The sequence below is a fragment of the Solenopsis invicta genome, unplaced genomic scaffold, assembly GCF_016802725.1.
Source record: "Solenopsis invicta isolate M01_SB unplaced genomic scaffold, UNIL_Sinv_3.0 scaffold_88, whole genome shotgun sequence".
NCBI classification, from domain to species: domain Eukaryota; kingdom Metazoa; phylum Arthropoda; class Insecta; order Hymenoptera; family Formicidae; genus Solenopsis; species Solenopsis invicta.
This window is the reverse complement of record NW_024105386.1, coordinates 224,711-252,081: the sequence shown is the minus strand read 5'-3', so window position 1 is coordinate 252,081 and position 27,371 is coordinate 224,711. Positions and strand designations below refer to the sequence as shown.

Genomic DNA, 27,371 nt, shown 5'->3' with positions numbered 1-27,371 from the left:
AAAACTTTACTAAAATAGATAATATTCTATTAGACATTTTAATTTTTTTGACAAAAATATCAATATATTACGTAATATTCACCCATTATTAAAAAAAAAACCTTCAAACCAGTGTTCAATAGCATTCTTAATTTTATTCATCTTTGATTAGAAATCTTAACCTTCACCTTTATTTTTACGATGTATTTTCTCTCTCTTTCTCTGATTTTTGATTTTGGACTCCTCCCTTCTTCTTTCTTTCCTTCTATCCGTATATGAAAACCTTTCTTTCTTTCACCTTTTATTTCTCTGACTTTTATATCCCGTCCTAAAAATGAAATGTAACACAAAGTATTCACGTACTTAAAGTATAATACTTACTTCTCTATATGAGAAATGAAAATGTGTTATTTTATTCAAAAAACTTATCTGAGACACATTCGTTAACAGCAACACCAGCAATTATATGTATATATAATATTGATAATTAGCACGACGCGATACGCGTTGCAAACTTTCACAATTCACACACGACACAACGACAATTTGTATACTGGAAGAACGTACACATCTCTTCTCGCCACTAACCTCGCGCGCGTGCACACACCACTTAACCCTACCGCCGCACGTCAAAACGCAAAACGTCATTAGCATCATCATCGGCGAAACTCACGCCACGATCTCGACTCTATCCGACCACGCCAGCCAGCCAATCGGCAACGCGGAAAGCGGTCAACAATAAACCGCGATAAATGCGACCGCGAACGCACTTCACGCATTTTCATCTCCTTTTTTATATAGGAGGATAGGAGGAAATAGGAATACTTAATACTTATATTATTTATATCTTATTATTTATTTATTATTATTTATTATTTATATATACTTATTTATATGCTTATTTTTATACTTATATAATTATTAATTTATATAATTCACCTATACAATTTTACAAATGTAATATCAAATAAATCTTGAGTATCTCTCAGTCTCCTTAATAAATTAAAATTTTTTTTTCTAATTTTATTCGTATTTTCCTCTTGCTCCATAAAAATTAAAGGGTATTCCATTCTGAAACAATAGAAGACTGCAAACTCGATCAAATTCAACACAGTTTGATTGAACTCGACATCAAAATACTTGCCAAGGCCGGTATTCATAGTCGATTTTTATATTTAAGATTATCTTAAGTATCATCTTAAGATGGCATCAACCAATCAGAGAGTCGTATAGCATTTTAAGACTAGAGTCCTATATAGGCTATGTTCCGATATTAACTGCCAGTACTGAAAATGTATAGTATATGTGACGTGAACTATAAATTTTCAGTACTGCCAGTAAAAACGGAACACAGCCATAAAGAGAGGAGCGACATCGAACCCCCGCCACAACCTTCAGTATCCAATTGAGTCCTCCACCGCCATTTTGGGACCGCTCTAACGTTATCAAACACCATTCGTATCATTCTGCAACAGCTGTGTTCACAATATGGCTGCTCGCTTAGCCAATCAAGTATCAATCAAATTACCAATCAGAGCAAAATATTCGGTGGCTGCTTTGCTCTAATTGGTTGAAAAGTAATCGCCAATCGTCAATCGCAATTGTCAATCGCTAGGTGTGATTTGGACTTAAGACGATCTTGAAATAAGAATCGACTATAGGCTTGTTTTCTATTCCTGTACTAGACTGCACTGGAACGTTTCTTCTTGCTTTCAACTTGCTTTAAACTGTTTGTTTTCTGTTCCTGAACTCCCTGAATTAGTGTGCACTTAAAATGAAATAGATATATATTTGAAAGTTAATGAAAGCAAGAAGAAACGTTCCAGTGCAGTCTAGTGCAGAAATAGAAAACAAGCCTAAAAAACGGTATGAATACTGGCCCGAGCAATGTCACGTGAGGAATGTCACATATCCGTTATGGTGAAAAGTAGCCAATCGCGTGAGAGCTCACTTTTACCATTTTCACTAGGTTTTGGAATATGCAATCGACCCCCAGATATGGGTTATAGGGAATTTCAGTAGAGTGGGGATAAATATCTAGATATATATGTATATACTACTGTGTCCAAAAAGTAAGGTGACATTGCATTTATTTCGAAAATTCTTTATTTATTCTTGCAAATCAATTTCGTCCCCTTCAAAGTAATCCCCCCCTGATATAATACACTTATTCCAACGGATTTTCCAATCTTCGAAACAGTTGTAATAATCGATTTCAGAAATGGCCTTTAGCTCCTTCTTCGCAGCGGCTTGAATCTCTTCTATCGACTCGAAACGGTGTCCCCGGAGCTGCTGAATAGACAGAAGTCGCATGGAGCCAAATCAGGTGAATACGGTGGTTGTGGAACGATATTAGTCGAGTTTTTGGTTAAAAAATCACGAATCACCGTTTCGAGTCGATAGAAGAGATTCAAGCCGCTGCGAAGAAGGAGCTAAAGGCCATTCCTGAAATCGATTATTACAACTGTTTCGAAGATTGGAAAATCCGTTGGAATAAGTGTATTATATCAGGGGGGGGATTACTTTGAAGGGGACGAAATTGATTTGCAAGAATAAATAAAGAATTTTCGAAATAAATGCAATGTTACCTTACTTTTTGGACACAGTAGTATATATATATATATTTACGTAAAATCATACCTTCTGTGGTGCATGTCATGATGTAAGAAACAAGGTGAAACAACGCGCATCATCGGCGGCTGGATGGGCGGTAAGAGGCATGGCTCGATGTGGTGAGCCAATGAAATTTGGGTCCAAATATATCCGCGCAATTTGAATACGAAACAATCATATGTAGTCACACGTACTTAAAATGTAGATGTTGTTAAAAAAAATAAATATAAAAATGTAAAAATACTTGAAATTTATTATCTTTAACACAAATTACTGTTTCAATAAACATTGTTGTTATAAACATAAAATACAACAATTTAACCAAACACATAAGTTCATTCTTATAATTTTCCAAATTTTTTCTAATTCAAGTTTAAAAAATTTGAAATAACAATTATCACAATTTTCATTAATGTACAAAGTCTCAACTTTACCTTCACGTTCTTCTTTTTTTAAGTAGCTTTGAATTTCTCCGATTCACCGATTATTTCCGATTCACGTATAAATACAAGTATAAATACGCCCCAGTACCGGAGCCGTAGCCATATTGAATCTCAAAATTTGGACCCACTTCTGATTGGTCTAGAGTATGGTCCACTGCGCATCTGGTTACTTGTTTCACCTTTCTTCTTACATCATGGTCCATGTGGTCTAGATATGTTATGTCTATGTATATGACAAGATTTTGCAAGTTTTTTAACCTGAATAGTCGTAAACTTTAACAATTGTTAACAATTAATATCGTAATTTACGGGGCAGAGCTTATTTCTGCCAAATTTTTTCGTTTTATGTAAAAACGCGTCGTATAATTTTATTAAAATTGGCAGTAAACTTAAACTATAATTACATAATGTTAAAATTTTACGAAAATAGTAAATAATCTTACAAAGTTGATTTTACGTATCAGTATTAAATATAATACTGTAATAGTTCAATTCGAATTGTAGAAGAAAAATGAGTTTCAAGACAACTAAGGAAGTTATAGAAGAAGGAGATATTGTTATTTTATATTTAAATCCAAACAATATGCATTCTTTGGAAGTAAAAGCAAAAATTTCTAATAAGAAAGGTCAAATCATAGACAATGTGTTCAACACTACTTATGGTGCCCTAAGAGTTATTTCGCTTATTGGGCAAAAGTATGGTTCAAAAGTGGAGTTAACTCGAGGCTGGGCATATGTGTTACAGCCAACGCCAGAGCTTTGGACATTAATACTGCCTCATAGAACTCAAATTATTTATAGTCCAGACATAAGTCTTATTATACATTTAATGGAACTTAGGCCAGGAAGTATAGTTGTTGAAACAGGTACATAATATTTTTTTGAAAGAAATATTTTTATTTTTTTATAATTCTTTCTATTTTAGGTACTGGTAGCGGCTCTTTATCTCACTCATTAATTCGAGCGATACGCCCAAGTGGTCATTTATATACCTTTGATTTTCATAAACAGCGTGTATCTATTGCTAGAGCAGAATTTAAAAACCATGGTTTGAATGATTTTGTAACTTTAAAGGAAAACGATGTTTGCTTAGAAGGATTTGGAGAGGAATTGAACTACAAAGTTGACTCAGTGTTTTTAGATCTTCCACATCCATGGTTAGCTATAGACCATGCCACTGTTGTTTTAAAGAAAACAGGTAAAAAAATTCAAGACAAATATTGTAATAATCAAACATTAGTATTAACAATATAGTAGTAACGAATATAACTTGAATGAATGATATGAATATGAATGTATATGAATATAACTTAAAAATGCTTAGTATTTTATTAAGAAAAAATCCTCAAAAGTATAGTTTAATATTTGCATAAGGATACAAATGGAATTAACATATACATAAGCATAAATGAAAATATAACATTTCAAAAATATTTTATTGCAAAAACAAGAACACAAAATACTTTAGTTAGGGGGATTTTATATATGCTTCTAAAAGCATTAATATTCTGACTTCATAACTGTTTCAAGTCTAACAAATATGTGGTGTGTAGTTTGAGTTGAATATTGTATTAGGTGTACAACTTTGCTTCCGCTGTTTTCCAATAGATTTCTTTAATGGTATGTGGTGGTGGAAATAAACAGATGTAGACGTTATACAATAAGCTTGGGCATTTGTCAATATAACGCCATCGAAACATTAGTCGATTTGTGTCCACATCGTTAAGTTATTCTCTATTAAAAATGACAGTTTACGAGCCAAATTCTCGTCATTTGCGGGAGGTTTTAATTTTCTTCAATATGAAGAAATCTGTGGCTGAAGCTCATCGAATCCTCTCAAATACTTATGGCGAGATCGTTATTAGTGAAAGAACGTGAGTGGTTTCAACGCTTTAAGAATGATGATTTTGACATCAAAGACCGGCATAGTGGCGGAAGAGAGGTTTTCAAAGATGCAGAATTGGAAGCAGTACTTCATGAAGACTCCTGTCAAATGCAAGAAGAAGTGGCAGGATTATTGAGAGTGACTCAACAAGCTATTTCAAAACACCTGAAAGCCATGGGAATGATTAGCCATGGGATAAAGAAACAAGGAAATTGAATGCCGTACGACTTGAAGCGAGAGATGTTGAACGACGTTTGTTTGCTTATGAACAGTTGCTTGAAAGACAAAGACGGAAGGAATTTCTGCATTGCACTGTAACTGGAGACGAAAAATGGGTTCATTACAATAACTCCAAGCGCAGAAAATCATGGGGACTTCTCGGCCATGATTTCATGTTGACAGCCCAACCGAATATTGATAGTTCAAAGCTATGTATTTGGTGGAACCAGCTCGGCGTAGTGTATTATGAGCTGCTAAAACCGTCTGAAACAATCACAGGTAGGGTTACCATCTGTATTCTTTTAAGAGTACATGTACTTTTTAAGATCACAAAACAACGTACTCTTATTTTTCACTTATCGAAGCCAAATGTACTCTTTTGAGAAATGACAAAAGAATTAGATTATTTAATATTTCTAACTTAATGAATAATATAAGGCTGAGAACGAGCTATTCTTTGGTTTTCCGGATTACAATTTGTTTTTAATTTTGACAACCAAGATACAGTTAGTAGAATGTTTCGGACGTACGTGTACTTCAGCCGCATTAATTTATATTTCTAACATTGAATTACTATACTTAAATACAAAGGGTATAGCGGAAAAAGAAGAGTGATTTTGGGCCCCGCGCTTAATCAATCGTTATACATATAGAGCAAAATATCCACTTAGATAAAAGAAAACTTTGTGCCAAGTTTCATTTCAAAAAACTCCCACAATTTCGAGATATCGTAAGAAATGTAATTTTTCATTAATATTTTTTTTCTCCGTTAAATCTAAATTAATCTTTACAAAAAAATTCATGGTTATAAAGGGTATCCATATACATAAACTCTAATTTTTTTGTTCTGTGCTAAAAATTCTGTTTTTAAAAAAATCTAGAATTTTTAAAATTGCATTATCTTGTGATCTAAAATAGTGGCCATTTTTAAAAAAATTTAGTGGATGAGTCATAGGACATTACGTTTACGATTGTTTTCAGATTTTTGAATTTAGTGGAACGTGTCGAAAAAAAATAACCGATTTTTGAAATTATTTTTTTGGTCTTAAGTACATCTGATTGACATATATTATGTTGTTTTTAAACACAATTACCTCCAATTACACATCTGCAAACTGTAGTATAAAATCATAGAATTTATGTAATTTAAACTATAAGATTTCAATTTTTTTTAGTCAGAAAAATTAATTTAACTAATTTTAGCAGTTTTTTCATTTTTTTCAAATGTATATTTTCTTCAATTTTTAACAAGCACATCATACATATGATAAACTTATCTACTTATGATGACGCTGAAATTAGCGGCCACTTTCAGCAGCCAGATCCGAAAAGCTAGAAGCGAATAGCGGTGCGGGGCCCGAGATAATAAAATGATAACAAATTTTACGACGTGTTTAAGTTAAAAAAAGAATAAAAGTCTATAATTTATAATAAAAAGGTTAGGTAAATAAGTTATAACCTAAGTTATGTAATTTTTTTTTGTTTGTAAAAAACACGTCTATGAGACGTCATACTCGTCAAAAGGAGTATGTAACGAAAAACTTTGTCTATAAAAGACATCGTGTCTGTAAGAAACGCCATGTCTGTAAGACTCATTGAGTCTATGAGAGACATCATGTCTATAGGAGATATCGTGTTCTTTCTAAAATACATTATATTCACAAGAAACATTGTGTCCGCAAAGGAGTTCATGTCTGCAAAAGATACACATGATGTGCCAAATTCGACCGTGCAACTTCTCCGTAGTGCACATCGGGTAACGCAAATACCGTCGGTATTAATGTAAAAAAAAAGTTTAAACATACGTACATTAATACATAAATACATGTTTTTTATGCATGTGGCCTGTGCGCCATCTGATCGCTAATTATTTTTTAAATAGAAACAATGAGTGCGCGATAAAGAAAAGTACAAAGTTTTTCGGTTTCCTTATGCCCCACACTACATTTCAGAATTTTTTCTGAAACTCGATCACCATGAGCGAGACTTTTGTATGATCCGCTAATTGTAATTGTATTAATAATTTTAATAATTAATAAACAATGCGTGTGTGATACTGAAAAATTTAAAGTATTTCTGATTTAAAAAAATTGAAATCTTATAGTTGAAATTACGTGAACTCTATAATTTTATATTACTGTTTGCAGATATATCATCGAAGGTAATTGTATTTAAAAACAACGTATTATATGTCAATCAGATATACTTAAGACCGAAAAATATCTAAAATCGGTTATTTTTTTTTCGACACGTTTCAAAAATTCAAAAATCTAAAAAAGATCTTGAATGTAATATGTCATATGACTCATCCACTAAATTTTTTTAAAAATGGTCACTATTTTATATCAAAAGATAATGCGATTTTAAAAATTTTAGATTTTTTTAAAAACAGAATTTTTAGCATAAAACGACAAAAAATTAGTTTATATATATGGATACTCTTGATAACCATGAATTTTTTTGTAAAGATTAATTTAGATTTAACGGAAAGAAAAAAATATTAAATTACAAACATGTTATTGGACTGATAGTGTAATAACACAATGATAGTAAGAAAGGCTTCTTCGGTTGCAGCTAGGTCTTAGTGCTTATATTTATTTGTGTAAAAAAATATTAATGAAAAATCACATTTCTTGCAATATCTCGAAATTGTGGGAGTCTTTTGAAATAAAACTTGGCACAAAATTTTTTTTTATCTAGGTGGATATTTTGCTCTATATAACAATTGATTACGCGCGGGGCCCAAAATCACTCTTCTTATTCCGCTATACCCTTCCTACGTGAGCGCATAACTGTGCCGATTTTTGTCCGTTATATAAAAATCAGCATAGTTTTATTTGTCGAAGCAACACGAGAACAGTCTGAATCCATGGTCCACTATGAAGCACCGTCTCGATGTTCCGAGTCTCGCTATTGAAATGTAATAATTTAAATGAATAAAAACAATTTAAATAACTAATGCTAATTTAGCTGAATAAAAATAATTTAGATGATTAAAATGATTCAAAAATGTAGAAACTGTCAACATGGTCCCAATGATTTAAATAGACTGACGTATACATTAATAATTTTAAAAACTTACGACTAGTATATCGCATGGATAAAGGTACTGTGCTCAGTTGTGTGTCCGTTTCGTGCGGAGATGAATATACGACTGACAAGGAAACTAACGGAAGTGTTCGCCTCAGATTAAAACGAGCTTTTAATATGTTGTAATACAGATAAAAATAAGAATACGTATTCTTTATACGTGCCCTAAAGCACTTTTTTAACGGTGAAACATCCCTTCGAAGAAAATCGGTTTTTTTCTTTTAAAGCGTGTATCATCGAAACTATAAGAGCTAGAGAAAAATGTTCTAATTGAAAGTTAAATGGCTCGAAGAGTACTTTATAACAGTGATAAATTTTTTTTAATTTTTTATAATATTTTCCCCTACCACCTACCTATTTTTTCAAAATTTTTATTACTTTTTATAGGCAAAATAAAACTTATTTTATTACAAATTCAATGGTATATGACAAAGTTATGTTGCGACACTTATATAACACTTAAATGTATACATATTAACACTTAAACACATAAGTGGGTCTGAAAGACCCCATATAAAGTTTCGAACGCTTGCTGTGTGAAGACGGAATGAGATAGGAGGTTTGAACCAGGACGTAAAAAAAGTTCGAAATCTCCTCTTTCGATTGATATGATTCATCAACTTTTTTGGTCAACTAGAATTCGAACGGTACGGCAGCAAAATTTTGTTAGGGCCAATGCGATCCATATAGTGTGTGACTGAAACTTTTTTATGAGTAATCTTATATAAAACTGGACAAAACATGTTTAAACAGGTCCATTTGCGTATGTTACTCTGTCTAAAGTTAAAATACTATAGTGCCGTGAAAGAGAGGATTTTTGCGTAGGGTCCGAAATATATTATGAAATATCAATTTTCAATTTTAGACACCTTAAGTTTATGAAAAATACCTCATATTTGCCTTGTTACATAAGTATATTTTTTAATAGAAATGGCAGTGACATAATTTTTTTTTTAATATGATTCTTTAGCTTTAAAATGCCGTATTTGAAAGTCCTTAAAAATTTTTTATTGCAGAGATATGATTTTTTAAAGAAAAAGTGAATTTTTGAACAATTTCCAATTTTTGCTTAATAGTTTTTCTTTTATAACTTAACAATAAGTCATTTTACGGCAATATCAATTACCACATTTTTGAGATTCTGAACTTTCATATGTAAAAAAAGGTTGTTGAAAAATATTGATTAGAACCAAAGTTATAACTTCTCAAAGTTCAAAAAATCTCCCAGACAAGAAAATGTGTTTACGTATTTTACGGGATCGGTGTGTTTAAGGGTTAAGGTCAATACTGCCGAGACGTAAAAATTAAATTTTAAGATAAGAGATGGTCCAAAGTCCATGCACCAAGTGGCGTCATTATGCATATTTTTACACTAATCAAATTTTATATATAATAAACACATATATTGAATTGTATAAATGCAGTATAAAAGGTGAAATTTTTAACTAATTTTTAAATTAGTTTTATGTTAGTTCTCTTATTGTTAGTTGATGAGCTAGCATTAGATGGTAAAGGTATGGAATGTGTAAGTAATAATTTTTTGTAAGCCAAGTCTCCTTGTCTGTAAAATGCTGAAGAGAACAAATGTTCTATTCGAATCGTGTAGACCAGTAAATAAATGTTTAACTTATATTAATCATGTTTATTATTTTGAACACAAAAAATTAATATCTTACAACACCGTAATTGTTGTTATTCTTCTGTTTGATATCAATTTATTTTGAAGTAATCAAGAGAAATATTTGCAATTAAAAACAAGTTATGAATAAATAATTTCTTTATTTATGATTTGTTTTCCGTACACACTGACATATTATTTAAAAAATTTGACTAATTTTAGCGGTTTAAAAAAAGTCACTATTATTTTATTATTACTATTATTATTATAAAACTATTATTTCAATATTTATTGTATTGTATAGATTTGTCTTCGTGCTCTTTTGCGTAGTCAATGCCATATAAGACAAATCCGTTTTATTGTGAAGTAATATCGAACGCACGGATGGCGGTACCATGCGTTATGGAGTGATTTTTAATTATTTTTGGAAAATGAAAAGGTCGCATCATAATTTTATCATATACCATTGAATTCATAATAAAATAAGCTTTATTTTGCTCATAAAAAAAAATAAAAATGATGGGGAAAAGTGTAAAAAAAAATATAAAAAAGTTTATCACTATTATAAAGTACTTTTTAAGCTATTTATCTTTTAAATAGAACATTTTAATGTATTTCTTATAGTTTCAATGATACACGCGTCGAGAAAAAAAATCGATTTTCTTCAAAGGGATATTTCACCCCTAAAAGTGCAAAGGAGCACGTATAAAAAAATACTTATCCCTTATTTTGATCTGTATTACAACATAAGATAAGATAAGATATTTATTACTTCAGTATTATATACGCCAAGAAGGGACTTGGTTTACATTTATCCTTAACTCACGCATCCATCCACGCCGTCATACCCTACCTATATACCTTATTTTACTTATTACTACTAAAATACATCAAAATTCTTTCTTCTACAATCACAGTTACAATCACAGTTACACGACGTACATACTAATTTGCGCATTTTTTTCCTTTTTTTTTATCGCTTTCTTTCTTTTATTCCATACCCTTTCTAAAATCTTTTTTTTTTTTAATCTATCCAATTCGTTTCCCCATAGTTTTTCCATAATCTTTTCTTTACTTTTACCTAATTTCGACCAATCCTCATTTAGTTCCTGGCGATTCCTTACATAGTGCTCTAAGTTATCCCAGCCTTCTTCGCAGAACAAACATCTCCTTTCCTTTTTCCCTAACCAGAATTTATTCACCCATATTTCAACACCTCAGATTTATTAATGCCCTAATTCCTTCCCCTCCCCTTGTTTAAACTTTGCATACCTGGGATTGATTTCCGCGCACATTACCCCTATTTCTTTGTATTTCCTATTATACCTTGACTCTGATATCTTACTCTCTTCCTCTTGCCTTTGTAAATTCTTCTCTTTCTTTACTAGTTCAAATTCTAATTTTTTTTCTCCGCTTTTCCATATTTCTATTGCTTCTACTCCCCACCCGTTTTTATTAAAATAACTTTTCCTTTCCTTGCTGTATAAGTTCTTCCTTCCCTGTTCCCCCCCCCCCCCAACATTTCTTAGCTATGTTTCTCGCAGTTCCGCTTTTAAGTTCCTGTCCTTATATCTTTTAGCCCTTATACCCCATCATATTCGCAGTTTTTCCATACTCTCGTTACCAAATACCCCAGTGTACAAAATTCTAGCTCAAATAGCCATCTTACATAATCTAGCATCACCTTTTTTAATTCCGTTTTTTCTGCCCAGCCCCATAACTCTACTCCGTATGCCATCACACTCTGTACTAGGTACTTGAACAGCATCCACCTCCTTCTAAAATCGTTTCTGCTTATTTTTTCTCTTAATCCCCACACTGCTATTCTACCCTTTCTATTTAGTTCTAGTTCCTTAATATGATCTTTGTAATTACCCTCCCTGTTGAACGTAAAACCTAGATATTTAAACGTGTTTACCTCTTCTATTTCTTTACTTTCTCATTTCCATACTTCTTTCCTTTCCTATTAAATGTTAATACCTTTGTTTTCTCCGCACTTAACACTAATTTCTCTCTTTAACACCTTCTGAACGTATCCATCATATCCTTTAGAGGGCTTCCCTGTTATTCGCCACTAAAACTACGTCATCCGCATGCATTAAACTCCACACCCTTTCACCCCCTAGATTCACTCTGCTCACGCCCATATCTTTTAACCTATCCTTTATCTCCATCATATATAAATTAAATAAGAGCGGACTCATAACACAGCCCTACCTCACGCCTTTCTTCGTGTAGAAGCTCCTTGTTATTCCTTGCTTTGTCCTCACCATCACCTCCGTCTCTTCGTACATTTTTTCCACTCTTATCAGCTTCTCCTTCAGACCTTTTCTCCTCATAATTCTTAAGAGTCTCTTTCTCTCCCTCTCTCTCCCTCCCCCCCCCCTCTCTCCACGTTGTCGAAGGCCGCTTTCAGGTCAGCAAAAAGGGCATACACCTTTCCTCCATTTCCACCCTCGTATGTTTCTCTTTGAGCCATGTGACTCAGAATGAATACATTGTCCACTGCTGATCTCCCCTTCCTGAATCCTGCTTAGCTTTCTGACAACTTTCTGCTTTCTACCTCTTCCTCTAATCTCTCCTTTACTATCTCCGCATACATCTTGTACGCTGTGCATAAGAGAGAGATACCTTTATAATTATCCATAACCTCCTGGTCCTCTCTTTTATATAAGGATACAATAATGCACTTCCTCCATTCTTCTGACATCTCTCCCTCCTTTCAGACTTGTTCTATCAGCCTTACAAATTTTTCTATCAAGTACTTTCTCGCAAACTTTTACGCTTTCATTGGTATGCTGTCGATCCCTGCGGCTTTCTTTCTTTTCATCGCTCTCATTATCTCCTTTCTCATTAATTCCTCTTCTGTTTGTTCCTCTAGTGGCTCTGCTCTTCTCTTTTCTTCTACCTCACGCCTAATCTTACTTTCTTCTTCTTCCAACAAATCCAAGAAATGCCTCCTCCATTCCTCCTTGCTTCTATTGTTCTCTTTCCTCTATTCCTCCTTGCTTCTATTGTTCTTTTTCCTCTTTTTCTTTTTATGTATTTTCAAACATTTGTTTTTCTTTTTAACGCCTTTAATTTTGTAGCTTCCTGCTCTCTTTTCTCTTACCTTTCCCTGCAGAAATTCCTTGTACCTGCCTCTTTCCATCATATACTTCTCTCTATCCATCTTCCCTGACTTCTATTTCTTATGCATCTTTTTCATTTCCCTTTTCTTTCTTGTACAGCTTCTGTCCCACCAATCTCTGTGTCCTAGCTCCCTTTTTTCCTCGTTACTTTCCTTTTTTCCATTGCACTATTTACTATGTTTTATATTTCCTCCCATCTACTTTCCACCGTTGGTTGTTCCTGTATTTCCGCTTCTATTTTTTCTCCTTCCTCTGTCTTTATTGAACCTCTTGATCGCCTCTTTATCCCATACAATTATTTCCACTTCTTTTTTCTCTTCACTCTCTTCTTCCTTTTGCTTCTCTTAGTCTGTACTTCCAACTCCAGACACAGTGGCATGTGATCTGAGTCCACTCTTTCACCTACCTTAAAATTAATCACGCCTTCACGCAATCTCTCGTTAATTATTACATAATTTATCACCCTGCTGCCCCTTGGTCCTACATAAATAAATTCTCCTTCCCAATCCCCCTCTACTACGTCATTTAAAATATTCCAACCTTGTTCCTGTACCCATACAAAATTCCACGCCCCATTTCCCGTTTTCATATCCTTACTGCATCTGACCATTTTCTCTTCTTCTCCTCCTGATCCCATTTCCCTATCCTCAAATTAAAATCCCTACCAATAGTCAACTTTTCTTCCCCTATATCCTTTAGTAATTCCTTCAAACCTTAACTTCTCCCTTTTTTTGTTATAGACCGATACAATATGTATCTTTTCTTTTTCTCGTCGTATCTCTGATAAAATCATTTCCTCTACCTCCCTCTGACACAAACTATCTTCAGTAGCTCCCCAACCTTTTCTTTTCCCAATCACGAAATCACTCTTAGGCCTTTCCTTATTTCTTTCCTTTTTTGCATAGCTGCACCACCACACATGTGTTTTTGGCAGCCTTCCTTCCAACTTTTCCCAACCTTTCTCTTGAACCCATACCTCACCTAAACTTATAAATTCGAAACCTCTAACAAATTGCCAAAATTCCTTATCCTTGTTATTTAACCTTACATTCCAAAATAGCATCATTTTCTTTCTTTTTCCCCTATTCTCCTTTTCCTATTCCTAATTCTCTTTTTTCTCTTCTCCCCTCTCCTGCACTTCTCCCCGTCCCCTCCTTCCCTATTCCCTTCTTGGCTTATCCAAAATTTTCCCTGGCTTTCTTCCCTCCTCCTACTTTTTCTTTCCTCCTCTCTTTCTATCTCTGCCCAATCTATCCATGCCCCCTCGTTTATTCTTACCTTACCTTTATCAACCTTTATGTTTCTCCCTTTAGCTCTGTTCTTTTGTCCAACTATTCATCCTCTCTTGTGCTTTTCTATCTTCCCAGCTTAAATCAAATCGCTTTCTATATAAATCATACCCCTTTTGAGCTTATTTTTCATTATCTCTTTCTTCTGCTCATTGTTGCTTATTTTCGCCACTATTACTCTACCGCTTGACCAACAGTCCTCTACCTGGCAATCTATCTCTATTTTCTCCATAATTAATTTCCCCAGCCACATATATCTTTTGTTCCTGACTCCGTCCACTTCCTTCGTTATCTGTATCCCTTTTATTACTATGTTGCACCATCTCTCTTCCTTGTCTTTTTCCGTCACCCATTTTTTATTTTATTCACTTCTCTGTCGTTTAACTCTGAGCTAGCTCTACTATATACTCTATAGATAATCTACTCATATCACCGAGCACACTTGTGTTATCTCCTATTTCACATGACCCCTCCCCTTCCGTCCTCCCGCCGTCCCTCTCTAAGATTTTCAACCTCTCTTCCATTTTTTCTAACCTTTCTTTCCACATTTTTTCTTTTACTTTGAATTCCTCCACGTAATCCCTCATCTCCTTTCTTGCTTCCTTCATTAACTTTAAATCCTTACCTATTTGTTCCATGATTTCTCTTCTTTCTCTTTCACTTTTATTCTGCCCATCTTTTTCGCTCGACAACCTAAAAGACACCTTTTTCTCTCCATCCTTTTCCTCTACTAACTTTCGGTGTTCACTATCTCCCTTCACCTTTCCTGCACCTACTCCACCTCTTGCACCGTTCGCGCTCCTTGTGTCTCTCAATATAACCTTGATTTCCACGCCCTTCCAAAATTTGCTGCAAAATCTCTATTTTCCCTTCACCTTTGCGCCTGCCTCCACTTGCCTTGCCTTCTCGGCTCGCTCCCTTGCTCCTTACCTACTTACCCCTCTTCCTCTCCTAGGCCTTATTCTAATGCTTATTATACGCTTCTCACGCTTACGCACGTGTCGCTCGCGTCCACGCACATTCGCCGCACCTAACCAAGTCCCATTACAACATATTAAAAGCTCGTTTTAATCTGAGACGGACACTTCTGCTAGTTGTGAGTGTAAAGAGTTAATCAAGAAGAACGTGGAGCGGATAATATAAACTATTTATTGTCCTTGTACGAGGTGTGTTCAAAAAGTATCGCGAATTTTGTGTTTTTTCAAAAATTATTTATTTATTCATGAATATCTATTTTGTCCCCTTCAAAGTAATCCCCATGAGATATTATACACTTGTGCCAACGGTTTTTCCAATCTTCGAAGCACTTCAAAAAATCATTTTTTTTTATCTTGTTCAGCTCCTCCTTCGATGCCGTCTTTATCTCGTCAAGCGTAGCGTAACGTCGTCCTTTCATGGGCCTCTTCAGTTTAGGGAACAAGAAAAAGTCACAGGGGGCCAGATCTGGGGAATACGGTGGCTGCGGCATCATTAGTGTGTTGTTTTTGGCCAAAAAGTCGCGCACAAGCAACGATGTGTGAGCAGGGGCGTTATCGTGGTGCAAAAGCCAATTTTTGTTCTTCCACAAATCCGGGCGTTTCTGGCGGATTGCTTCGCGCAAATTGCGCATAACTTGCAGGTAATATTCCTTATTGACCGTTCTACCCTGTGGCAAGAACTCATGATGCACCACGCCCCTGCAATCGAAGAAAACTGTCAGCAAAACTTTCACATTCGACCGAACTTGGCGCGCTTTTTTCGGTCTTGGTTCGTGCGGCAGCTTCCATTGAGATGATTGAGCTTTGGTTTCCACGTCATAACCATAAACCCACGATTCGTCACCAGTTATGACCCTCTGGAGCAAATTTGGGTCGTCGCGGACAGAGTCCAACATCTCATTAGCAATGTTCATGCGATGCTGTTTTTGGTCGCAATTGAGCAATTTTGGTACGAATTTCGCGGCGACCCGTCTCATGCCCAAATCATTGATAAAAATCGAATGGCACGAGCCAATCGATATGTTTAGGTCCTCAGCAACTTCTCTAACGGTGATTCGACGATTGGCCAATACCATTTTCTCCACTTCATTAATTTTTTCGTCTGTTGTTGAATGCTCGGGCGTCCGGCACGCTCTTCGTCGTTCACATCTTCTCGGCCTTCTGAGAACATTTTGTACCACCGATAAACGTTGCTTCGGTCCAAGGTAGCTTCTCCGTATGCCACAGTCAACATTCGGAATGCATCCGCGCACTTAATTTCGTTTTTCACACAAAATTTGATACAGGTTCTTTGATCCATTTTTTTGAATAGGTAAAAATCGAAGACGATCCAAAACACGTGCAAGCAAAGCAGCTGTCAACAATTAAGTGAACATTCAAAATGGCCGAGCTTGTCGGCATAAGTGAGAGACATGAGTACCAACATAACGCCACAAAAAGATCGAAATTCGAATATACGTAACCCGCGAAAATTCAAAATTCGCGATACTTTTTGAACACACCTCGTATATGTTATGCTTCTAATTTCTGCCGACCAATCTGTTAAGCAAATCAAAGTAAGATTCATTTAAAAGCTCTGTGTCTTTTTGTAAATTGAGTTCGTTGTTCTGCTCTTTTATGTGTATCATTTCAGATATTAATTTGTTGTAATATTTTGATTCTGTATCTAAAATTAATGTGTTTTAATCTATCAAGTGATTGTAGCATGTGATATATGTTCTGAAATGACAGAGTGCTTTGACAAATCTAATTTGATGTCGTGTGTTCTTTTATTCTAGTATTCAATTTTCTTTTAGTCTGGCCTACGTAAGGGGTATCGCAGTCATTACATTTTATTTTGTATACCACGTTGTTTGTACCAGTAGTAATGTCTCTATCTTTCTGTGCTTTGATAATCTTGCTCACTCGGTTTAAACATCTGTAACCTATCGTGAACTTGTTCTTGTCTATAACTGATGTTACAACTTCGGACACGCCTCTTATGTATGAGATTGTTATGTATTTATATATTTATCATTTCCCGGCTCGCAATCATCCTGAGTATTATTTTTTTTGTTTGTAAGTTTTGAATTGATGATTTTTTTCAATCTGACGTTGATTTTGTTGAAAATTAAATTCAGTGGATAACCATTATCTCAGCAATTGTATGACCAATTCTAAGTTTTTCTGTTGGAATATGGGATCGGAAAATAGTATTGCTTTGTCAACAAGTCCATAATCGTTCCAATTTTATGACATTGTGATTGGCTTGAGTAGTATGATAGATAGTGACCCGAAAATGTATTCTTGTAATATCAATCGATTGTTATAAAGTTTTTAATTCTTACAATTTCATATCCAAAAAATTGAGACAATTGTTATTTTCATACTCAATCGTAAATTACAACCGGAAATGATACTTGTTGAATATGTTAAAATATCCCTCACTCGATCTCGTTGGGCTGCCATAATTATGTCGTCTATATATCTATGAATGGTATATCTAGTTTTAACTGTATCTTGGTCAAGATTAAAAACTATTATAATCCGAAAAACCAAAGAATAGCTCATTTTCGGCTTTATATTATTCATTATTGATACAAGCGTAAAAAGATTGATGTTTCTAACTTAATTTTTACTTTATGTTTATTATTTATTAAAAATTATAATATACTAAATCATGCTAATGATTGGTAATGATGAGTTCTGTTGGTTAGTTGAGGCCATTTAAGCTCTGAATTTTTAAAAATGTTTGTTCTTTTTTAGAATTCCAAGTCATAATGCTAATATTGAAAGAATTTTTAGTATGATGAACGTCCAGTGGACTGATGAAAGAGAAATACATTGACTGTTAAGTCTATACAAATTTGTTATTGATACAGTACAATTGTAAATAATTTGATTGCTTACAATTTTATAATTATTCTATAAAGAATAAAAAACTATGAATGGAAGTTCGAAGTCAAACAAAATTTAATTAAAATTTTATATTTATATCGTAGTATTTTGTTAAAGCTTTAATTACTGATCTCATGTATAACGTTTAATAGATTTCACAGTTTAATGTTAATAAATATATCCTATGTTAATAAGTATATCCTATAAATATTGATATATCGGTTTATTTAATTATTTAATTAATTAACTAATCTCATGTAAACGTTTGATATCTCAGTTTAATGTTCTATCTTAATAAGTTTATTACGATATTGATAAATATGTTCGTTTAATTAAAATGTTATATACTTATTAAAGTATATTAATAAAACTTGTGTTCTAAAGTTTTTTTATTTAATTCTACTTATATTTTTAATTATACTTGTATTTTACGCATATAAAAGATTGTATCTTCTCTTTCTCGAATTAATTTTCTTAAAATATATTTTTGTATTCTTTTTTTTGTGGTTCAGAAATGGCTTTTATACTCTTTCCATATGGTTCAGACCTGGTAACCCTAATCACAGGCGATCTGTATCGAAAGCAATTAATGCGTTTAAGCCGAGGATTGAAAGACAAACGGGCGCAATGGAACGAGACACGATAAAGTGATTTTGCAGCATGACAATGCTCGACCCCATGTCGGAAAGTCGGTCAAAACATACTTGGAAACGTTAAAATGGGAAGTCCTACCCCACCCATCCATATTCTCCAGACATTGCTCCCTCTGACTATCACTTGTGTCGATCAATGGCACATGGCCTGGCTGACCACCACTTTCGTTCTTATGAAGAAATCAAAAATTGGATCAATACGTGAAAGATGAGCAATTTTTTCGACACGGAATTCGTACGCTGTCCGAAAGGTGGAAATAGTGGAAATAGTGGCCAGCGATGGACAATATTTTGAATCGTAAATGTATAACCAGTTTTTTACAATAAAGCCTCGAATGTCAAAAGAAAACGGCGGAAGCAAAGTTGTACATCTAATCAAAAAATTAAAAATTATTTGGCACCAAAAACCATTGTGATTGACGTAGGCCTCCTATTCTCATGTTTTAATTTTATCTGTCTGATATAACTTATTATTGTAAATAAAAATATAGTATCATTCACACAACTTTCATGCATATATATGTAACCTATTCAGAGTATAGATATTAATACATTTCAAGTTACTTTTTAGGGATGTATGTGTGATACATTGTTAATAAAAAAATACATATTTTTTTGAACAAAAATGCCTTCTACGGTCGCAGCTAGGTCTTCGTGCTTGTATTGTCTGTCTGATTTTATATACTTTCCTCAAGTTCAATGAACTGGGCCGAATTAATTTTCAGTCATAACACAATTCTAAAATGAAAAAGATTAAGTAATATCACGTATTATTAAATATTAGAGTCCTATATAAAGAGAGAAGCGACATCGAACCCCCACCACAACCTTCAGTATCCAATTGAGTCCTCCACCGCCATTTTGGGACCGCTCTAACGTCATCAAACACCATTTGTATCATTCTGCAACTAGCTGTGATCACAATATGGTTGCTCGCTTAGCCAATCAAGTATCAATCAGATTACCAATCAGAGCTACGGACATCAATGTCGCTTCTCTCTTTATATAGGACTCTATTAAATATTAACCGTTTTCCCTCCTGAAAAATCTGTAAAAAAATTATAGCAAAAAATATCACCTCAGCCAGGGTTCGAACCTGGGACCTCCCGAATCTCCGGTACAAGTGTCTAGCCAACTCGACCACTGTGATATTTCTCGCAATAATCGACTATGAGTTAGAACGTTTTCCAAGGCAGCGTGACTTTAAAGTAATAGAGAGAGATATTTTGACCGCTGTTGTATCAATACAAATTATAAGAATGCCTTCTACGGTCGCAGCTAGGTCTTTATGTTTGTATTGTCTGTGATTTTATATACTTTCCTCAAGTTCAGTACAGTTTTTACATGGGGAAAAAGCGTTAATATTTACTAATACCTAATATTACAATACTTAATCTTGTTCAATGTAGAATTATGTTATGACTGAAAATTAATTCGACGTGCAGTTCATTGAACTTGAGGAAAGTATATAAAATCACACAGACAATACAAGCACAAAGACCTAGCTGCGACCGTAGAAGACATTCTTGTTCAATTTGTATTGATACAGCAACGATCAAAATATTTCTCTCTATTACATATTTTTTTAATTTTTAAAAGATAATTTTTTTAATATTGTTTCAACATTGCAGCAACATTGGCAATTAATAAACAAATCAATACAGATTTAATGTTAAAAAAGTTATATTTTAACATTCAACATTGTTACGTTGCTATCTCGCAATCAGTAATGTTCTTTCAATGTTTTATGTTATATGGGAAATAATTTAAGCTTTTCATTTTTTCACTTTTTCATTTGAATTCAACTCGCATTACTTTTTTCTGATTGAAGAAAATTTATTTGAAACACAGTCTACACATAAAACAAAATTTTATCTTGTATCATCTTTCTTGCGAATGTGCGATATACAATGACATAGAATTGCGCAAGTCACATTTATTTATTATTATAATACAGTACTTGATATATAATTTTTATTCAACAGGTGGAAAACTCTGCTCTTTTTCTCCCTGCATCGAACAAGTTCAACGTACTTGCGCAAAACTGATTAGTAAAGGATTTATAGAATTGCATACATACGAATGCTTGCAAAGAGAAATGAATGTTCAGTACAGATTTTTGCCACTATTAGATTTGGAATGTTTAAAGTACAAGGTTTGAATATTTTATACTTTAAAAATTAGTATTATATTAAGTGCGCAATTTAATTCTTGGCCTTTTTCACTGAACTTTAATATAATTTATAAAAAATTGAATAGTTATCTAATCTTCAAAATAATCTCTTTCTTTCTACACATTTACGCCATTTTTCGGGGAGCTATTGAATTCCAGTTTTAATAAAATGGTTGTTTTGAGTTGATAAACTCAACAATAGGGACTGAGAATTAAGTTGCGCACCTAATATGTTAAAAATCCGGTTTTAACATGAATTTTTAAACAAGATTATTTAATAGTTTATATATGATTTTTAAAGTAATTTTTTGTATCGGTGCAAAATCAATATTTAATGAGAAATATTTAAATAATTATTATTTAAATAGGCGCGTAAACATTTCGACATCATATTTTTATGCTTATTTTTATGCTTAACGACAGCATATTTATATGCTTTCGTTTGATTGGCTGAGGTTGCTGTGACTTCTACACTAGCTACACTGTAGAAAAATCACATTAATCCTTAAACACATAAGTGGGTCTGAGAGACCCCGCCGTATGAAGTTTCGAACGCTTGCTGTCAAGACGGAATGAGATAGGAGGTTTGGACCAGGACGTAAAAAAAAGTTTGAAATCTCCTCTTTCGATTGATATGGTTGATCAACTTTTTTGGTCAACTAGAATACGAACGGCACGGCAACAAAGTTTTGTTAGGGTCAATGCGACCCATATAGTGTGTGAATGAAACTTTTTTGTGAGTAATCTTATGTTAAAAAACTGGACAAAACACGTTCAAACAGGTCCATTTGCGTATGTTATTCTGTCTAAAGTTAAAATACTATAGTGCCGTGAAAAAGAGGATTTTTGCGTAGGGTCCGAAATATATTATGAAACATCAATTTTCAATTTTAGACACCTTGAGTTTATAAAAAATACCTCATATTTGCCTTGTTACATAAGTATATTTTTTAATAGAAATGGCAGTGACATAATTATTTTTTTAAATATGATTCTTTAGCTTTAAAACGCCGTATTGTAAAGTTTTTAAAAGTTTTTTGTTGCAAACATGATTTTTTTAAAAAAGTGGATTTTTAGACACACAAAAATACCTCATATTCTCCTAGTTATATAATTATACTTTTTAAAAGGAATGACAATACCTTTTTTTTCGAAAGTATGACTCTTTAGCTTTAAAATGCCGTGTTTAAAAGTCCTTAAAAGTTTTTTATTGCAGAGATGATTTTTTAAAGAAAAAGTGGATTTTTGAACAATTTCTAATTTTTGCTTAATGGTGTTTCTTTTATAACTTAACAATAAGTCATTTTTCGGCAATATCGATTATGCACTCACATTTCTGAGATTCTGAACTTTTATATGAAAAAAAAGATTGTTGAAAAATGTTGATTAGAACTAAAGTTATAACTTCTTAAAGTTGAAAGTCTTCCAGACCCGAAAATATGTTTACGTATTTTACGAGATCGATGTGTTTAAGGGTTAATATACCCTTCATTGACTACATTCAGCAGAAGAAGTAGCTTTGCAACTGTTGTAAAATTCTTGGATACAATTGGTTCTTGCCCTTAGTTCTTGTCGGATCTAAATGCACAAACCAATCATATTAAGACTCCTGAGTACTCGCCGCGGCCATATTGAAGTCGTAACATCAAAAGCAAGAAATTGCATGAAATAACACGTAATTTTGCCATTTGTAAATGAAGCCAATTTGGATAAAATAGACTAAGCAGATGGCTTTAAAACACTTCTAAATATCCGTCACGACTATCCTTTTTCCGCCTAATAGTCAGTAAATAGTCGTAAAAAGCATATAAAATGAAGCTATTGAAACAGGAAAACACACGGTCACGTAATTTTGTCAAACATGCCATTTGTAAATAAAGCCAATTTGGATAAAATAGACTAATCAGATGGCTTTAACACTTTTAAATATTGGTCACGACTATCCTTTTTTGCCTAGCAGTCAGTAAATAGTCATAAAAAGCACGTAAAGTGACGCTTATTCAGACAGGAAAACACACGGATAGCTATTGAAAGGATTGAAAAATGTACTTTTATATATAAAATTCAAAGAAATTTTACTCGCAGTCCATTTTTATGAATTTGATAAATACGAGACAAGTCATATTTTCACAATGAAACACATAATAACAAAATGACATGCATGACAACATCTCATCGTCAATTTGTCACGTGTATTAGTTCTAATTTTGTCCGCGACGGAATGTTGCGGAGTTCTCGGCTAAGGAGTCAGGAGCCTTAAAGAATTTTACAACAGTTGCAAAGCTGTTTTCTCTACTAAACGGAGACATTGAATGTATGTGCTGCTCGAACATAACCCGAGTATTGTGAAAGAACATTTTATAGCGCTTTTGAGTGCAGATTTTAACCCAGTCCGAGTCAGATTAATGACACCATATGTTGAAATCATACAATGAGAACTTAAAATAGAGCATGTGACGTCATTAATCCGCCACGAACCGGATTAGAACCCATTGCACTCGAAAGTGCTATTAGTTTCATTCCGTACCAAAAAGGTTCCTCTCTGCCTATATACTTTGGATAATAATATATACAATGTGTGAGAAAAATCAGTATTTATGATGCTTCGTTCTGTTTTCATATGAAATATGATGTCATGGCTAATACAAACTCATCAAATTGGTGTTAGGAATTCAAATTTTCTCTTCTTATGATGAAATATATTTTATGTTTAAATAATATAAAACTCAAAAATTATTAATTTTTAGAAAAACTATAAGTTTATTTAACCGATAAAATAAAAATCAAAATTTAGAAAAAACGTTAAAACTGGATTAGATAATACTTCGAAACTCAGAAATTTTAGCACGCTTAACATGTAGTGCCACGCCGATTTCTAAGGACTGGCACTAGACTTTCCGTTTACATCGCGCCGGACTTTTGTTTTATCAAATACCCGTTTTATCAAATAACGTGGTATGTTTTATCAAATAACAAGTGCGCGCTACGCGCGCGCGAAACAATTAATAACAATGAAATAGAATCATTTGAGTAAACAAATCTATTTATAATAATTAATATTATACTATTGATACTATCGATACTACAGTGTCGAGTAGCGCGAACGAAAAATCAGGTAAAATCGGCGTGGCATTTAACGTGTTAGGATTTTCTCATATTTTGTAGAAAGTATAAGTTTTTAAAAAAATTTTTTTGAAAAAATTTATACACATCAAGCACATTAAAACATTTTTACTATTTTTCTTTTACTGTAAACCTTTAATTTCAAAATTTAAAACATTTTTATAAAAAATAAGGATAATTATTTTGTTTGGGGGACATGGCGAATATGACCTTGATATATGTGTAAACTTGAGTACTTCAAAAGATTTTAGTTGGCGATTATTATTTGTTAGAAAACAATAAACAATAACAAAAAATTTGAAAAATCTATCAGTTGGTGTCAATATTAAAGGAAGTAATTATTGATAATTTCCTATGTTATACATGTGTATGTAATGTATGTGGAGCTCAACCTCTTTTTGCATCCTAAGCTCCCAAAAAATATAATCTAACAGCAAATTTTAAATCAGAAATTGTTTTACATAAAAAATCTGAAATCTATATGAAACAGTACCAGTATGTACCTCATTTCATCTTGTAAACGAGGAAAGCAATCTCATTATTTTATACAAATTGAACAAGAATGCCTTCTACGGTCGCAAGCTAGGTCTACCCAAGTTGGGTCTTCGTGCTTGTATTATCTGTGTGATTTTATATATTTTCCTCAAGTTCATTATTCTGTTTTATCCAAATTCTTTTTATTTACAAATACAGTAGAACCTCGTTTATCCGAGCTTCGATTAACCGACATTCCGCGTAATCCGAGCACTCCGTATTGTCTGAGGCAGTAGCTCGGATAATACGGAGCGAAGCGATGTGGGCGCGCGATCGTTGTTGCTATTTTGTTTCAACATGCATAAACTTGCACAAGCTTGTGTGTTATAAACCAAATGCAGCAGTTCCGATCCTAGAGTCGTGATGGCTCAGAACTAATAAAAAGATGGAGAGATATTGCAGCTAAAAAACGCATGAGCAAATTAAAACAGTCTCGTATTACTGACTTTGTTAAACCAATGACGCATAAGAATAATGTGCATTCGTTATAACTCTTATATTTTTATACATGTATCTGATCATATTACATTTTTTCAAATTCATACATATATAAAAATAAAAAGCCTTTTAATTATATCTGTGTTCCGTATTATCCGAGATTTCGATTATCCGATGTACGCTTTCCCCACATTACCTCGGATAACCGAGATTCTACTGCAACATGTAAGGAACTTCAATTCAACCGTGTATTTTTTTCCTGTTTGAATTCTATAAGCGTTACAATATTCCTAGAATATTAAAATTATACAAATATTAAAAATTAAATCAATATTAAAATAATTCCAAGTTACAATATTCTGAGAATATTATTCTGACAATATATTCTTTAATATTATAAAAATATTATAGGTTCGTTTTATATAATATTCGTGGTATTATTTTAATATGCGTGAAATATTATGAAAATGTTCTATGCATATTTTCGTTAAAAAAATAATGTGAATTTATTATGCATAAAATATTCATAAATTATTACATTTCAAAGTTATAATATTCCTGATAATTTAAAATATTAAAGTAAATAATATTACTTCTCATATTCACATAATATTTATATACCATTCATATAACATTATCAGGAGTGTGACATATAAAACATTTTATTAATATTAAATAATATTTCAGGAATATTATTTAATATTGTAGCACTTACAGAAAATAGACTTCACTTCACGTGTCTTTTACAAATATCAAGGTAGAAAAGAATAGTTACGGCTATTTTTTATAAGTGTTTTAAAGCAAACTTATTATTTTGTTTTTAGTATATAATGTTTGGCAGCAAGTGGAAGAAAATTTTAGTGATTTTAAAAGATAAAATAAGACAAAAATCAAGAATAATAAAATTACAATTAAGGCTTTGTTTCTTAATTATCAATGTTTAAATATTCACGTAAAAAATGATTGATAATAAATGTAACAATGTTTAAATATTCATGTGTTTTTCTTATTAAAATTCTTATTAAAAATAAAATTTGAAAAATAAAATTCCATGGAAATTTTATTATTCTTAATTTTGTAATTGATTTTGGAATAAGATATTTAAATTCATGGAGAAAGAGCTTAAAACATATTCATATTTAAACATTTATAATTAAAAAAACAAAATCTTAATCGCAATTTTAATTTATTTTTAACTTTATTCTTATTCTATCATATAGAATTATATCTATTAAATTTTCTCTTATTTGTTGTAGAACATTCTGTATTTTCTTGTAAGACTTTTAATAGATAAGATTTTAAAGCGTAAAAAATATTGAATAAATTAAAAAAAAACAGCTTGAATAACATGTAAAAATAAGAAATTTAATTCTGTTCTATTACAGCACGCAAATGAAGATACTGTATTTGAAAATGGGAAAGGAAAACGAGAAGAAAAACTTCTTACAGTTACTCATGCGCATTCATTACCTGGACATACAGGTTTTATTACGATTGCAGTTCTTCCTCCTAATTTTGCGCGCAAAAAAGATTCTTATTACAGTCTAGATATTCAGGCCAAATAAAGAAACGATTGAAGAATACAAAACTAGGCTAAACTAACATGTAATGTCAAGTACACATCAAGTATCACTTAAATAAATGTTATAAACTGATTTCAAACCATTTTAAATAAAATTTCATAATTTTATAAATTTATAAATTTCTATTCTATTTTTGCTTATGTCAACAAATACTTTCTGCAAAATTAAATATTGTGATATGGCACATTACAAAATATTTTGTTTCATAAATAAATATAAAAGCGTTAAAATATGAAAGAATGAAGATTGAGATACTACAAAAAAGATTCAATGATTTGCACATTTGTTAATGATTTTACGTGTCTGCCTTATTTGGATTCCAACTGAGATAATCAACTCGAGTCGCAGCTTGATACTCTTTCACCAAATATTCAACAACCTCCCGTGAGTTGTCCAGTTCATCGAGATTATCCTCGAACATTTTCTCTTTGCGGAATTGTTCCAAAAAAGCTTCACGTTTACGTAACTTATCATATTGTTGTAAGGCTCTATCAAACAGCTGAAATACATTTACCAATATTTAAATGTAAACATTGCAAAGTGTGTACAGTCGTGGTCATTAAAGTTGTGACACTTTTTCTTCGCGACACTTGGTTGGATCTACGGGTACGAACCAATTACGTTCGCTGTTCGATGAGCAAGTCTACATTCTAAAAAGTATTGAAGAAAAAGTGTCGCAACTCTAATGACCACGACTGTACATTGTGTTATAATATATGGGAATAATAAATAAATTTTGATAATAA

The 27,371-nt window shown here is 32.7% G+C and overlaps 2 protein-coding genes across 3 annotated transcripts in view; one reads left to right on the top strand and one right to left on the bottom strand.

Moving 5' to 3' along the window:
- The first annotated feature begins 3,214 nt into the window (after window positions 1-3,214).
- On the top strand, window positions 3,215-26,744 carry LOC105200082 (tRNA (adenine(58)-N(1))-methyltransferase catalytic subunit TRMT61A). Its single transcript, XM_026141163.2, has 4 exons — window positions 3,215-3,901; window positions 3,961-4,233; window positions 20,760-20,929; window positions 26,428-26,744. Exons 1-4 carry the CDS (start codon window positions 3,547-3,549, stop codon window positions 26,605-26,607), a joined length of 978 nt encoding a protein of 325 aa, XP_025996948.1. The 5' UTR covers window positions 3,215-3,546; the 3' UTR covers window positions 26,608-26,744.
- LOC105194419 (tubulin gamma-2 chain) overlaps window positions 26,387-27,371 on the bottom strand; it is a 48,630-nt gene continuing 47,645 nt past the window's right edge. For both annotated transcript variants that reach the window (XM_039459593.1, XM_039459594.1), the window contains exon 8: window positions 26,387-27,124. In XM_039459593.1, coding sequence (XP_039315527.1) covers window positions 26,921-27,124 — 204 coding nt within the window. In that variant the 3' untranslated portion in view covers window positions 26,387-26,920. The remainder of the gene's footprint in view (window positions 27,125-27,371) is intronic.